This window comes from Bos mutus, chromosome 19 (genome assembly GCF_027580195.1).
Source record: "Bos mutus isolate GX-2022 chromosome 19, NWIPB_WYAK_1.1, whole genome shotgun sequence".
Classification (NCBI taxonomy): domain Eukaryota; kingdom Metazoa; phylum Chordata; class Mammalia; order Artiodactyla; family Bovidae; genus Bos; species Bos mutus.
Genome location: NC_091635.1, coordinates 50,375,211 through 50,390,890, shown reverse-complemented (window position 1 = coordinate 50,390,890; position 15,680 = coordinate 50,375,211). Strand labels below are relative to the sequence as shown.

The 15,680-nt window shown below is 51.2% G+C and overlaps 1 protein-coding gene across 9 annotated transcripts in view; it reads right to left on the bottom strand.

The window, feature by feature from the left end:
- The window catches only part of BCAS3 (BCAS3 microtubule associated cell migration factor), a 595,190-nt gene that overhangs the window by 22,276 nt on the left and 557,234 nt on the right, over nt 1-15,680 (bottom strand). For 7 of the 9 annotated variants that reach the window (XM_070390541.1, XM_070390545.1, XM_005892304.2 and 4 more), the window contains one exon: nt 1,386-1,553. In XM_070390541.1, the coding sequence (XP_070246642.1) occupies nt 1,386-1,553 (168 nt within the window). Of the gene's footprint in view, nt 1-1,379; nt 1,554-15,680 lie in introns of all 9 variants that reach the window. The other 2 variants (XM_070390544.1, XM_070390543.1) reach the window with 1 other exon arrangement.

The following is a 15,680-nucleotide window of genomic DNA, read 5'->3' as shown; positions in this document are numbered from 1 at the left end:
GGTTGCAGCTTCCAAGGCCTGCATCTTCCTTTCCAGGGAAGAAGGAGGCATGGAGCAGGGGGAGGCGGGGCTGGTCCTCAGAGACGGCGGTCTCCCGTGGCTGGATAAGGCACCTCTCCATCTCTAGCCAACTCCCTCTCTTGCTATTCTGTTCGTTTGCCAATTATCACATGAGCGCTATGGGCAGGCATGAAGCTAATGCTGTGGAGATAGAGTTGAGGACAATATGTCTCTATCCTCTTAGGACAGAAACAGAGGAACTGAATGGGATGGGAAAGAAGAGAGGGAAAACTTAACCACTAAACCCAAATATCTAAAAGGCCTAGAGGTTCCACAGGGAATCGGGACTGCGTCATAGTGTTAGGCATTCTGAGTTCTGCCAAAAATGCTTTGACTCTGTCTTGCTGGTCCTGCTTCCTGTCCAGGCGTGTCCGTTTCTCCTCCCTGGGATCCTCTCTCCAAGGAGGCGCATGGAGTGGGGACGAGCGGTTCACGGTGAAGGACAACAGGCTTGAGAGGAGTCAGGCAGGCAAGAGCAGGAAGACCTGCAGCCAGGATCTGAGGATCTGTGCTCCATCCCCTGGTGACCTCAGAACACCGAGAAGACGCCTGTCGGGTGGTCCTCCTCGGACATAAACACTGAGCTACAGCCCTCACTCACAACACAGATGTCTAGGAGGAGCTTTTGAAAAAAGGAGAGGCAGGCTGGATTGTAATTCTGTAGAGATGGAAGGGTTATGGCTTTCCTAAGTGCATATGTGTGTGTGTGTGTGTGTGTGTGTGTGCTTACAGCTGCTTGCCTGGGGCAGGGCTCACCCAATCATCTAAGGATGCAAGAAACTGCCCTAGTCCCCAACCGCTGGATTCAGTGGCAGACAGCAGTACCAAGGCCAAAGGCAGCATAAGAAAGAGCTGTCTGGCAGGGGTGGGGTGTGGTCACACCAAGCCTGTCTGCTTCATCCTTGCCCCTCGGGGCTTGCAGGACCCACCGACACTCGCCAATCTCTAAAGCCTGCAGCAGGGCAGAGCGCTAAGTGCGCTGCCTTAGCGTTCGTCGCCCAAGGGCTGCTGAAACCTTAGTGGGCAAGGCGGTCCCTTTCCCTGGAGAAGGCTGTCCTTCAGGGCACCGCCTGTACAGCACAGTGGCGGAACCACAGCAAGTCTGTAGGCAGCAGCCCATGGAGCAGGGGTCGGTTCCATAGGAACTCCCCTCTGCACTGGGTTTCCCAATACCAGAGCTTCCAGAATGGATGGCAACCAGAGTGTTAACTAGAGAAACACGGTGGGTTAAGACAAACACACGCACCCTCTCCCAGCAGAGAAGCCCCACACTCACAGGCGCCGCTCACAACCAAGTCAGGCTAGGAGTGCGAGCCCACCTTTACCTGTTCCGGGTCCCACCACGTCCCGGCTCGGGGACTCAGCCATGGCGTCGGCCAGCCGCTCCCGCAGGCCCTCCTCGGTGTGCTCCATGGAGGCCATGTGCCGCAGCCCAAAGCCCTCTGGCCAGCTCCCGCACACCTCCAGCAGGGTCACGCTCCGGTCGAAGGTACCTGCAGCACACACGGGGACATCCGACCTGAGTCACCTTGCAGAGAGGGCAGGCTGTGCTCGCCGCTGGCCCACCGCCACCTCCCCGCCCCCGCCCGGGGCCTGTTTCAGCCCTTCCCGAGGCCGGAGGAAGGAACACCATGAAACATGGATGCACGGGGCAGAACGAGACGGCTCATGCCACCAGCTCAGGGCATGGAGATTTCCACGATGTGGGGTTAGTAGTTTTTGAACTGTTTTCGTTTTTCCTATTGAGTGGCCTGTAAGATCTTTATTCCCTGACTAGGGATCGAACCTGGGCCCTCAGCAGTGAAAACATAAAAAAGAGTCCTAAGCACTGAACTGCTAGGGAATTCCTTGAACTGTTTTCAGAGGATCTATAGGGTTCCCCTGAAGTATTCAGGGACTACTTCAGGCTGGAGGTCAAGGGCAGCAGAATTCTTGCCCAGGTTCAAGCAAAACTACCCTACTTGACTCTGTTAATGCAACAGGGCTTCCCCTAAAGCTTCATTTTAAAAGGGCTTACCGAGTTCACATTTAAAAAAAAAAATGCTTTCAAAGCCACTATAGCCTCTAATCTGTACCAAACGTCCTCGTCTCACATCTGAAGCTCAGAAAAGTTATGTCCCAAGATCCAACAGCAGGTTTGTGGGCCGGTTTGGTTCAAGGACTTGGATGCCCTGACAGTTCGGTCTACACCTCATTCTCCTCCACTGCACAGACTTCCCCAGGACATGCGCATCACTGGGGCACCATCTGGGGGGGCGGCAGCAGGAGGGCTGGGTGACAGCATCTTCTACAAAGACCTTTCCTCCATCGGAAGCTGCACCCCAGTTCCAAAGAGTACACGGCGCTCTGCTGAACGCCAAGCTTAGACTTTACATGCAAGATCACTTCAAAGGCTACCTTTAAATGATTCGACTTTATTATACAGCAAGTCTTCTGTGAAGCTTATTTCAGCCGCTCTCTCTTGGAAGGAGATTACAGTCATGCTCTGTTACTTTAAGCACATACCCTTTCCCCAGTGATTAGGTAATGAATCCACCACATTTATTGGGCTTGGTTCCTGCCAGCACCAGGAAGATGGGGAAAAAATGCAAATGCCAATGTTTCCCCAAGTTAAAAGCACACCAACACACACTCTTTTTATCGGGCCTTGCTTCTCCTCTTTGATCAGCCGTCAGAAACTATCTTCCCTCGGCAGTCTGGACTGGGCAGCGTCAGCACACACTCTCTGCCAATGACAGGTGGTAATAGAGAGGGTGCGAGCCCCAGCCCCGGCAGGCGGCCCTGCCTCTGATAACGGCCCAAGCATCGAGGTGATAACCATTCGTAAACACTCCGACAGCCGGTGACTCCATACATCAGCAAAGAGGGCCAGATAATCCTGGGCTCTCCTGACCAGACAAAGGCCCTTGGCCAGTCCGCTGGGATTTCTATGTGTGGCTGGGGTCACTTTTGGCTCCTGAATGTCATCAGCCAAGTTTGGCTTTGATTTATCTCTTGCCTAGTTGGAGGGTAGATTCCTGGTGCCGGAGGAATGGGCAGCGTCTATAAATGTATCTCCCCAGGAAGAGGCCCACCTGGGGCGGGGGTTGCTGGGGATCAGCTTGCTGGGTGGCACCTGGGAACAGGGACCTGCCCCGCACCACATCCTCTCTCCATCGGGCAGGGTCAGGTGATGGGCCTGGAGTGCTCAGAGTGTCAGCCCCCCAAGAGGCCTGGGCTGTGCTCATCCTGCCCTGGAGCCCACATTCAGTATCAGCATCAACCATGACTCAAAGGTGCCCAGTCCCCAAGGACACGCAAAGACTGATGACACCCAGCGGACTGGCGATTCCACTGTCCACTCACTAAGTGGGGAGAGGCAGGTCCGTGCATGTCCCTTTTCCATTTCTGAAGTGGAGCTAGTAACACTTTGCCCTGTGTCAAAGGAGGGGAGAGATTAAGTGCGGTTCCTGCCAGCTCTCCTCCAGCACTGCCCCACTCTTAGTTGACAAGATCAAGAGCTACAGCGCCACTGTTTCCCTGAAGGGTCTGCCTGGGACGTCTATGCCTAGTAATTTACAGAAGAGAAGATTAACAATAATACATGTGCACACTCCTCTGCCCTGTGCACTCAGGGCTGAGGCAGCAGCTTCTTCTTCTTTTTTTAATGGAGAGAGGTGTCCCAGAGCCAGGGAAAGGAAAGAGAATCATCGCTCCTTTTCTCACTTTGCAAGAGCACAGTGCCTGCCTTGAGAAAGGTGCTCAGTTAAGGTCTGTATGGACTGTGTTCGGAAGTCAGGGCAGGTAAGCTGAGAGCAGGACCGGGAGGAATATCAGAAGCCAAATCAGGAAGACAACAAAACAGCCGTGACAGAGGGTCAAGGCCAGAGGAGTCTGTAATATTTTAAGGGACAAAGTGACAGGATACAGGAGAAAAAGATCAGGAGTTAGTGTTATAGTGGAGAATGGAAGCAGAGATACAGGCCCCAACACAGAGGAGCTGTGTGTGTACTGGCTCTGGGCAAGCCAATTATCTTTCTGGGCCTCTGACTCCTCATCCATAAAAGTGGAAAACCAATACAGTCTCACAGGGGTGTTGCAGGGTGTGCGTTAGATAAATGGCATATGGTGAGCTCTCTGCACATAAGGGGTATGCGCGTGTATATGTTAATAACAAGTCTGCACCATGGGAAGCATCATCATAGATGGTGACTATCACGACGATCCTGAGAGGCACGACAGGCACCACTCCAGCATATGGAAGAGGAGCTGAAAGCTCAGAGAGATTCAGGGCGGCTCAGGGTCTCCGAGTGACAGATCTGGAACACAGGCTGCTGGTCCTTAGCTAGCTCATTCTATCAGCTGCATCTGCCCTGGAGAACTGTTCTAGGGAGAAATCACCCCTGTCTTTCTTAACTTGTTCTGGGAACTCCTGTCACCTTCATCCATGGCCTTTTAAACATGCTTCCCATTCCCAACCTGCCCAAGTTTCTCGGAGTATCATGATTAAAGCTATAACAAACCTAGACAGTGTATTAAAAAGTAGAGACATCACTTTGCTGACAAAGGTCCGTCTAGTCAAAGCTATGGTTTTCCCAGTAGTCATGTACAGATGTGAGTGTTGGACCATAAAGAAGGCTGAGCGCCTTGAATTGACTCCTTCACACTGTGGTGCTGGAGAAGACTCTCGAGTCCCTTAGACTTCAAGGAGATCAAACCAGTCAATCCTAAAGGAAACTGACCCTGAATATTCATTGGGAGGGCTGATGCTGAAGCTGAAGCTCCAATACTTTGGCCACTTGATGGGAAGAGCCAACTCACTGGAAAAGACCCTGATGCTGGGACAGATTGAGGGCAAGAGGAGAAGGGGATGACAGAGGATGAGATGGTTGGATAGCATCATCGACTCAATGGAGATGAGTTTGAGCAAACTCTGGGAGATGGTGAAGGTCAGGGAGGCCTGACATGCTGCAGTCCATGGGGTGGGTCACAAAGAATCAGACACGACTGAGCGACTGAACAACAAACAAATCACGATTATGCTGAGGAGCCATCCTGTCTGTTGAATGGCACACAGGAGAAAAGAAAAATTGACAGGAGATCCAGTCTGCTCTCTCTCAGCAGGGGCGCTGTGAGGAAGCAGCGGGTGGGAGGCTGGGGATACAAAAGGGAAGTGAAGTATCAGTCACTCAGCCGTGTCTGACTCTTTGTGACCCCATGGACTGTAGCCCTCCAGGCGCCTCTGTCCATGGAATTTTTCAGGCAAGAATACTGGAGTGGGAAGCCATTTCCTTCTCCAGAGGATCTTCCCAACCCAGGTCTCCCACATTGCAGGCAGATTCTTTACCAGCTGAGCTACCAGGGATCCCCTACCCATGCAAGTGTTCAGCAAAGGAGCACCCAATCATTTCTACTGTCCTGAGAGGCCACGGAGAGGATGTACTTAGTGGGTGAGGAGGAGTCCCAGAGAGGCTCAGCAATGCCCCTTCCTGCCCATCCTTCCACCCTTTCAGTGCAGATGAGGGCAGCAAAGGAGCTCACGAGGTCTCCTCGTCCTGGAGCGAGAGAAGGGCTGCAGGTGTGTGCGTGCGTCAGCAGGCGCTGGGTTGAGAGGCCAAGCCCTGGGGAGAGTGAGGTCACCTCTGGGCTCTTAAGCAACTGCATATCTTGTCAGCGTGGTCAACGCTGCCATCATTCATCTGGCCAGCCCACAGACACTCCATCAGATGGGCTGGCCCTTCGAGCCCCATTACAGGGGGGAAGGGTCAGTTTCAAGGGGGAGAAGACACTTAGCACAGGCTGCTTGCAAAGCACAAAATGCACATACTTAGCAACTCAGATCTTTAGCTGAAGCAACCCTCTGCTGTTTACCAAGCCCTCTCACGTTGATTATTTTGGTGAACTCACACATTCATTAAATATGGATTAGTGTCCACTGTGATATGAGTCAAGCACTGTGCTGAGGGGTGGGGATACAAAGCGAGCCAAAAAAAAAAAAGGCCCACAAAGCTCGGGGAAGCAGCTGTGATCACCATTTCACAGATGTGCATTTTACTGAGACTGAGAGTGGTGAGACAACTGAAGGTCACCGGTCCTGAGAGTGACAGTTTTCCCTGATACTTCCTGGGAGCCCCTTCCATCAGGCCCACCTCCCACCCTACTCTTCCTGGAATATTTCTAAGATTCAGTTTAAGTCCCATTGGCGCAACAAAATCTTGTTATAATGATAATCGAAATCAGGAGCGCTCTTCCACAAAGTTTGATTGTCTACAAAGTTCTTTACCTGTTGGGGTGAAGTTGGTGAAAGAGATAAACTTACCACCCCCCAAGTGTGTGTGTTGGCAAACAGGAAATGATACAGGCCATTCTGGGGTACTGACGGATGCCCCTGTAGCCCATCCTCAGATTCCCAGGTTAATGAGCTCGGTTTCATGGCGTCTTTCCCACGCTGCCTGACACGATTCACACGATCTGCCCTTCAACCTAGTTTAGAAGCTGCTTGAGGGCATGGATTCCTCCAGAAGCCACAAGTCTGTAATAAACACCGGGCTTTGTGTATTGCGCTTGCTCAGAACATGTTTATTGACTGATTACAACCATCTGAGAAATTTGACAGTCGCTCTGGAGTCAATATACCCTTTGGGCGTATTGTCCCAGAGATTATACCTCTCGGGCCAGCATGGTGAGGGGAGAGATGGAGGTAGGCAGAAAAAGAAGCTAAAATTAGAGGAAGGAAAAAGCTAAGTAAGTGACCAGAAAATGCTGCAGTATCAGTTCCTACCGTCTTCTGTGCACTTATTTTAGAGCCCAGATTCTGGGAACTGGAGGAACCAAAACAATCTGCCTTGGATGGTAACAGAGAGTCAGGCTCGTACAGGTGAGCCACCTGAATCCTTCATCCCGACTGGGCATCCTGTGTTACACTGTCTCCCCAGAGGAGAAACAGGTCAGGTTCTGGGGTTTCACACGCCCATTAAAGGCCTGCCAATGACAGCTGGTGAGCCAGCAAGGTCCTGGGGAGGCTGGGGGCACATGTGCTCTTTTGTGCACCACTGTCGAGGGGCAGGGAAGACCAGTGGGTGAGGCAGCATGGGGGAGCTGGGATGTCCTCGGAGCTGATACTGTCTAATCACACCCTCGCTATTTAGGAGACCGTGGCTCAGCCTCCGCTTTGGACTTTCATGAGACCCTGCTGATCTGATTTCCAGCCACCTGGGAGGCCTGGTACCAAGAGTAAACTTGTCATTAAACAATGCTCTTCAAGGCACAAGCCCTCGGGATGAGAGCGTGTGATGATCATGACACCCATGATAACTCAGAGATGATCCCAGGCATGATGAGACCAGCCACTGGAGAGTCTCCCAGCCTGCTCTCCAAACTGAGCTCCAGACTGGTGCTTTCTCTACACGACAGGTGCTATCACATAAGCATGGGGTGCGGATATTAGCTTCCTGGCTATTAGGTGTGGCCGCAGGCATGTTTCACTATGTCAGCATGCGCTATGCCATGGCTAACAGACATGGGGAAGGGAGGCTGAGGGCAGAGGAGGACCCCACCTGTCCCTCTCAATCCTCCAGGTCACTTCCAAGCTAGCTGTAACCCACATCCACCGATGGAGTACAGAGCAATCTTGTGGACTCAGATTATCGAATGTTCACCAAACTTGTGGCCGGGTACTACCTGTGTTCCACAGTCATCCATTTGGCTGTGAGGCTCAGATTTGGGAGTTAAGTCATTTCTAAAGGCTCTACTTCTCCAGTTTAGAAGTGAACTTAGGAAGAGAAGGGAAAGGTACCAACAAAGCACAGAAACACCTAGGCTGATGCTGAAAGCCGGGGGTGCGTCCAGATGTGTCCTCACGGGCCCTCAGGGCCACGAGCAGGAAGGGACTATACACCGCTCATCAGAGGTCCATGAACGGACAGCTGTGAGGGGCCAACATGTCAAAGGCACCTGACCCAGGGAAGAGGAGTTCAACAGTAACTGAGATACCAACAATTTCTTTGTAACGTAAAATAGAGGAGTTAAAAGCAACGATACAAATGAACTTATTTACAAAACAGAAACAGACACACAGACTTGGAGAAGGAACTTGTGGTTGCCAGTGGGTAAGGGAGGTGGGAAGGGATGATTAGGAAGCTCGGGATGGACATGTACTCAATGCTATATTTGAAATGGATGGCCAACGAGGTCCTACAATATAGCACAGGGAACTCTGTTCAATGCTGTGTGGCGGTCTGCAGGGGAGGGGAGTTTGGGGGAGAACGGACACATGTATATGTATGGCTGAGTCCCTCTGCTGTCCACCTGAAACTATCACAACATTGTTAATCTGCTATACTCCAATACAAAATAAAAAGCTTTAAAATAAACAGATAAATACATTAGTGAATAGGAAAAAAAAATAGTCATTCTGACAACTACTTGCCCAACTGCAATGTTTGATCACAACTCATACTTTAAAATATAGATGACAAATCCAGACATCCAGGCTGTAACTGGAATTCTCCCATTGGCTTTTCTACTTACTCTAGGCCTTAGCTTCCCCACTTACCACATGGAGAATAAACGAGTGACCCTCATTTAAGGGGTCTGCTAATATCTTCAATGTAATTCATAGTAATGCATTAACAGAGTAATGGTGAAATGATGTTTGAGGTGCCTAGGGTATCCAAGGGCACCAAATTTCATTTTCTGTGAAAAAGTGAAAGTCACTCAGTTGTGTCCAACTCTGCGACCCCATGGACTATACAGTCCATGGAATTCTCCAGGCCAGAATACTGAAGTGGGTAGCCTATCCCTTCTCTAGCAGATCTTCCTAACCCAGGAATTGAACTGGGGTCTCCTGCATTGCAGGTGGATTCTTTACCAGCTCAGCTACCAGGGAAGCCCTCATTTTCTGTGAACCAGTTCCATTAATCAAACAACCACCCCGTAAAGCAGTCTTGCCTGGAAGAAGCAAGGAAGGATTCTCCCACGGAAACTTCGGTGGGAGTGCAATGCTGCCAACACCTTGATTTTGAACTTCTGGCCCCAGAAATATGAAAGAATAAATTTCTGTTGTTTTAACTCACCAAATTTGTAGTAATTTGTTATGGCAGACTTAGGATAATACTACACCTATAAAACAGGGAAATGAATATCTGCCTTCCAGGGCTGTCATGAGCATCTGACCAGGTAGGACACGAAAGGCCTTCCCTGGTGGTCCAGAGGTTAGAATCCGCCTGCCAAAGTAGGGGACACGGGTTCGATCCTTGGTCCTGGTTGATCCCACATGCCAAGAAGCAACTAAGCTTCTGAGCGATATCACTATTGAGCCTGTGCTCTAGAGCCTGAGAGCTGTAACAGAAGCCACTGGATGAGAAACCTGTATACCACCAGGAGAGAAAGCCTGAGCAATGAAGACCCAGTGCGGCCAGAAATAAATAAATGTGGACAGTACATGAAAGAGTGCTTTGCGTAACTGCACAGGGCCACCGGGCCACTCCAACACAGCGGACGACCTGGAAGCTATGTGAGCAGCTCTTTGGAAGGATGGTGGGATCTGTGAAATGCTTAGAAAGTGAGTGGGGGCCCTTATAAGCCAGAAGACAAGCAGCTTGAGGAAGATACTGGGTGGGGAGGGGAAAACAGCCATATCAGCTCCTAGTCTGGTCAACTCCATCATGAAACCGAAGTGCATCCATGTCATTACGTAGCCAGAGCCTTTGATGGGGAGTCACAGCATCTACACGGCTGTGTGTCCCCGCTTCTCTGAGGATGCCTGCAGGGGGCACAGGAGAGCAGGACAGGTGGCCTCTTAGCTTCAAGGTCAGGTCCTTCACATCCTCTGATCTCATCTGAGGGTCGGGATAGGATGCTTCATCATCCTAAATTCTTTAATGGATAAACAGGATTGTAGTCAACATGGATAAGGATGAACTGAGACAGACTGTTGCTAGTGGGAATACTGGGCTTCCCTGGTGGCTCAGTGGTAAAGAATCTGCCTGCCAATGCAGGAGACACGGTTCGATCCCTGGGTCGGGACGATCATGTGGAAAAGGAAATGGCAACCCGCTCCAGTATTCTTGCTTGGGAAAGCCCACGGGTAGAGGAGCCTGGCTGGCTACAGCCCATAGGGTTGCAAAGAGTCAGATATGACTTACTGACTAAACAACAACAACAAAATGGGAACACGATAGATAGAAACCATCTAAAGGGCAATGTGGCAATATGTATAAAGAGCCTTTTAAAAACATGCTGAACTACTGACCTGGGGATGCTACTGCCATAAACCTAACCCAAGTAAATAAGATGCCAACAACCTTCATGCATACAGATGCTCACTGCCACGTTAAAAATAGAGGATTTGTTAGTAAACTATGTTTCATTGCAGCCGAAGAATACTAGGTAGTCTTGAAAAACGATGTTTATAATAGTAGAAATTCTGTAAGAGATGATGCTAAATGATTTGAGATCAACAGATACACACTACTAGAAATAAAACATAGACAACAAGACCTACTGTAGAGCACAGGGAACTCTATTCAGTATCTTATAAAAACTTACAGTGGAAAAGACTCTGAAAAAGAGTATACAACACACATATCTGAATCACCTTGCTGTACACCTGAAACACTGTAGATCAACTGTAATTCATTGTTCTTACAAAAGTAACACAGGGGCTTCTCTGGCAGTCCACCTAGCAATGCAGGCGACATGCGTTCGATCCCTGGTCAGGAAGCTAAGACCTCACATCCCTTGGGGCAACGAAGCCCGAGTGCCGCTTCTACCGAAGCCTGCATGCTCTGGAGTCTGAACTCTGCAACAGGAGAAGCCCCGGAGCTGCGACGAGAGAAAGCCCACGTGCAACAGACACCCAATGCAGCCTATAAACAAATAATGTATTTTAAAAAGTAAAACAAAACCATATAGTAAGTACTACTGAACAATGTAAAGAAATCATAAAAAAAAAACCCACTTTACATGATTCATGTAAAGTGTTATTAACCGTAGTTGCCTCTGGGCAGCTGGGTTATATGGGACTCTTCTGTTACTTTACACCTTTTCTATATGCTTCTTATAACTTCCATGATCAGCATAAAACAAGCCCACAAATACTAGGAAAAAACTGAGAAAACAATGCCCGTGGCAGGAGCACTCGTGCTGGGACCCGGATGGGGAGCCTGAGAAACGCACGGGACGGGAAGCCCGCTGGGCTGGCTCCCGAGCCCTGCGCTTGGCTCCGCGGGGGCACCTGAGCCTGCAGCCCGCCGCCCACACGCGGCTTCTCTCCCAGCGGCCTGGCTGGCTGCACGCGATGTTGACCCATCCTTGTGTACCTCCGGCATGTTTCTTATTAACTCGTATCAGGAATGTGCACCAACCTGCGTGTGACAAATGCCAAACAACTCCACCTCTGTACCAATTTCATACATCAGATCAGAGAGGGCCAGTGGAGCGCCCTGGAAGGAGTTGGTTTTTACATCGAGTTCCTCTACCTGTCACTTTCGTTCCCACCCTGCCCTGCCCCCCAATCCTTTGGATGAAGAGGACGCAGCTTCCTAGGAGACACCCTTTCGTGTCTGCCAAGGAAGGTTCAATCACCTCACACATCATCAAGAGGTCACCGAGTAGGGCCCTCCTGCCTTTTGTCTGGGAGAAGGGTTCAGTCATCTCAGGAAGGAGAATTTCCACTGGCTTCACACTCGGACCAGACCTGGGGGTGCCTCCAACAGCAGAGCTTTCCGAGTCAGGCTGACACTCGCATTTCCCAGACAGGATCTCAGAGACCCTCTCCTCCTCTGCTTTAAATGAGGCACAGTCGAGATTCATCCCCTTCCAGGTGGGAAGAGAAGAATCATTTTGCAGCTCGACAGCAATGAAAATATTCCCTCGGGATGCTTGGGTCGCTTCTGAGGGTGGAGAGAAAGCTCACACACAGCCTAGTGTCATGGGACTCTTATGGCAAGGCTCGGAATACACTGCAGGACCAACGGTATCCTGAGAAACCTAACAACTCCTTGAACGGAAAAACGTCACGTCACTGTATCTCTCAAGAAAAGCACGCAAACTAGGTTTTCTAGGACAGTCATGACTCCATATAATTAGTTTTGTGATCAGATATCAGGAAAGGGAAGAGAATAAATATTTGTTGAGTGTCTATTTTGTCTGAGATCAGCCACTTCACATGGATGAGACATCGCTCCAACAAGTCTAAGAGGTTGGTGCTAATATTCCCATTTTAAAGATCAAGAAACTGAGGCAGTGGGAAGTAACTTTTTGCCAAGGTGACAATATCAAAGGTACAGTCAGGATTCTGATTCTTCCTCCAACGTCTGTACTTTCCTCATGAAAATCCAGGCTGAATTTTGATTTTAAAAACGTGGCTGCAGGAACAAGAAGGGTATTTTCAGTGGAGTCTGTCTTCCTATTCCAGAATTTTAAAGTGGTTCTTGAAAATGAGCTGTAGTGGGGGTGGGGGAAACAACCCCACTAAAATCCTGTGTTTGTCTTAAAAGAGATTACAGTGGTCCACAAAGAAGCCGAATTTGAGGCTCTCAACTGAGGAGAACTTTGAAGTCGGAACCTGGGGCTAAGACATCCTCTATTTTTATTAATTAAAGATGATGTTTCAAAACCATCAGATTTATCAAGACTGGATTTCAGATAAATGCACAGGCAAGCATGGCTTGTCCTTTGGGTCATTTTTGCTCCTCCCTGAGGATCTGTATTTCCTCACACGAGACTTCTCTGCATCCTGGGCTGGCTTGAGGTGGATGGAGGCCCAGCTTTGCAAGCCTGGGTCCTGCTAACCTCAGGGCTTTTCAAAAGCCGGGGAGGGATGGGTGTGCGCAGTGGGTCCTACCACCATCTGCTCTTGGAAGCAGAGGTAAAGAACCCGCTGCCAGTGCAGGAGGCATAAGATCCCTGGGTCGGGAAGATCCCCTGGGGGAGGGCATGGCAACCCACTCCAGCATTCCTGGCTGGAGAATTCCATGAACAGAGGACTCTGGCAGGCTACAGTCTGTGGGGCTGCAACAAGTGGGACACGACTGAAGCACATATGCACGCCCCGGGGCAGAGGCTGAGGGGAGAGGACGGGAGCTGCCCACCCCCACCCTGTACTGCAGGAGGCTCCTGAATGTGCCTGTGGGTCCTGGAGCTGACTGGTTCAACATCCTGGCCATTTTTTGCTTTGTTATTCTGGTAGTCACCGAAGTCTGCAGCCTTGAAAATGGTACCCCCAGCTCGGGCAACAGGCACTTTCATTAGGAATATGTGGTCAGCGTCTACCAATCTCCGCCACCAAGATCCACCAGCCCTCACTCCACGGGGTAAATGTGAACCAGATTTGCTGCTGCAGGCGTCTTGGGATGAAGCTCTGGGCCTGGCCTGCCATTCTGATGTGGGCTCAGTTATAGTACACGACAGGATCTCTACTTGCCAGGCCCTTGCAACAAAGCTGTTCAGCGAAGACTTGGCCTCGGGGCCTTAGAGGAGCAAGATGAGAAAAGCACTGTTTGGACAACACGGGACACCCACCCGAGCTGGGGTGGCTGGGGACGCCTTCCATCCGAGGTGGAGACGGGTGGTGGACAACTCACAGTGGAGAAGGGGTTGTGGGGGGTGGTGTCTGAACGCAGAAACAAAAGCAGGGATGTTTCTCAACTGGGGGCCATGAGTCAACTCCACGGAGTAGGAAGTCTCCCGTGAAGAATGAAACCTCGTGTAATTTCACAGAATCATTGCCTATTTTCACACAATCATTTCACTTTGATTCTGAGATCATTCTGTAGTGTGTACTGTAGACAGGACAGACAGTGGTGACCCCATTTTACAGAGGAGCAAACTGTGGGTCAGAGTGGCTCGAGGACTTGCCTCAGTCACCGTGGTCTCTTGCTCACAGGGAGGCTATGGAGCCACCCATTCAGGTCGTCCGTGAACAGATCCGGACACGTCAGAAATATCACCGGGGCTGCCTGCGGCCGGCACAGAAGTGGGATCGAAGTGGGGACTGGTGAGCCACTCTGCCGGAAGCTTGGCTCAGGCTATGCTGGGGTCCCCTGTCCTTGACTTCTGGCCTAATTTCCTGGCCTGGTGGCCCATGGGGGAGGAGGTGGAACTCTGCCTGGTATTGCTTGAATTTATCACAGAAGGGTGTGTTCAGGGCTTGTTCTGCATCTGAATCAATGGGGTGCCCGGGAACTGTCATTTCCTGTCTTGACATGTCCAAGGATTTGTTCAGCCCTGGCCGGTGACCACGACTAGCAGCCCAGGCCTGGAGACCAAGGAGGACGGAGGGAGAAGTCGGGCGGCTGCAGGAACACACAGCGGGGAGCACTGCTGCTGCTGCTAAGTCGCTCAGTCGTGTCCGACTCTGTGCGACCCCACAGACGGCAGCCCACCAGGCTCCTCCGTCCATGGGATTCTCCAGGCAAGAGTACTGGAGTGGGGTGCCATTGCAGGGAGCAATGAGGCAGAGAAATCTGCGCGGTGACGATAATCCCTTACATTCACACTGCCTTGCCCTTTACAAGGTGCTTTCACAGGCCTTTCCCTACCCTGATCACACAACACCCCCAGGCAGGAAGGCAAGGCTACTGTTACTAGTCTCCATTTCACAGCTGAGGGAAAGCGCAGAGAGCTGAGCGGGCGGCAGAGAGGAGACTGGGGAACCACTGGCCTCTACATCTTCCATACTCAGAGTGTGGGCCCCGACCAGGGGCAGCAGGAAGCCTGTCAGGAATGGAGGCTCTCAGGCCCCACCCGAGAGAGGAATTAACCAGCATCAGGGTTTAAGTCAGGCCCCCAGGGGATGCACAAACCGTGAAGCGGGAGGCTGACAGAGCTCCCCCACTGGCCCGGCCCTGTCTCCCCGCCATTCCTAGAGCCTGTCTGGGTCTAGCTACTCATTTCGAGACAAAGACCTCGAGGCCCAGGGAGGGGACGGGTTCCGGGCCCCGGGAGGAGCAGGAGCAGACAGAGCCTTGGTTGTGCAGGTCTGTCCCAGGCCCCTCGCATCCAGCGGATGCCCGAGGGCCGACTCCCTTGCCTTTCTGCCCCCCGCCCCGCCCTACGCTTCTGCCCCCAGACCACCCTCAGCGGCCGGTCCCTCGGCCTCTCCCCTTGGTTCCAGTCTTGTGTTAAGTGTTGACACAAGTTCTAAGGCCCAGGGTTAACCCTCTATTAAAGCAAACAGAGAGGATAGTAGCTGTGCTCAGTCTAGGAGCCAAGTGGGAATGTGTGCGTGTGCACGTGTGTGTGTTGGCAGGTAGGATCGATGCTTGGATTGTCTCTGTCCACCCTCCTTGGGCCTTCCTGCCTCTAGGAGAAGGCTGGGGAACTCTTGCTTGCCTGCGAAGGAGGCTCTGCTCACGCTCTGCAAAATGCCTACTTCATTACTAAGTGTGAAAATGCCCCCCAAAGTGTGTTAATCTGGTTATGATTTCCCCTCCGCTCATTGGTCGCGCTGTGTGCCAAGTTTGGCGCCTGTGGGTAAAGCGATTCGTATGCTGTGGCTGGAGACTGGGGCCAGGATTCCCCCTCCTTTTCCTCCACTTCTGCTCCGCTGGGGCCAATCAGGATGTTATTCATTTCCCCAGTTGAGAAGCGAGTTCACAAAGGCCAGCAGAGCCTCCTCTGCCCCTTCCCTGTGTAAG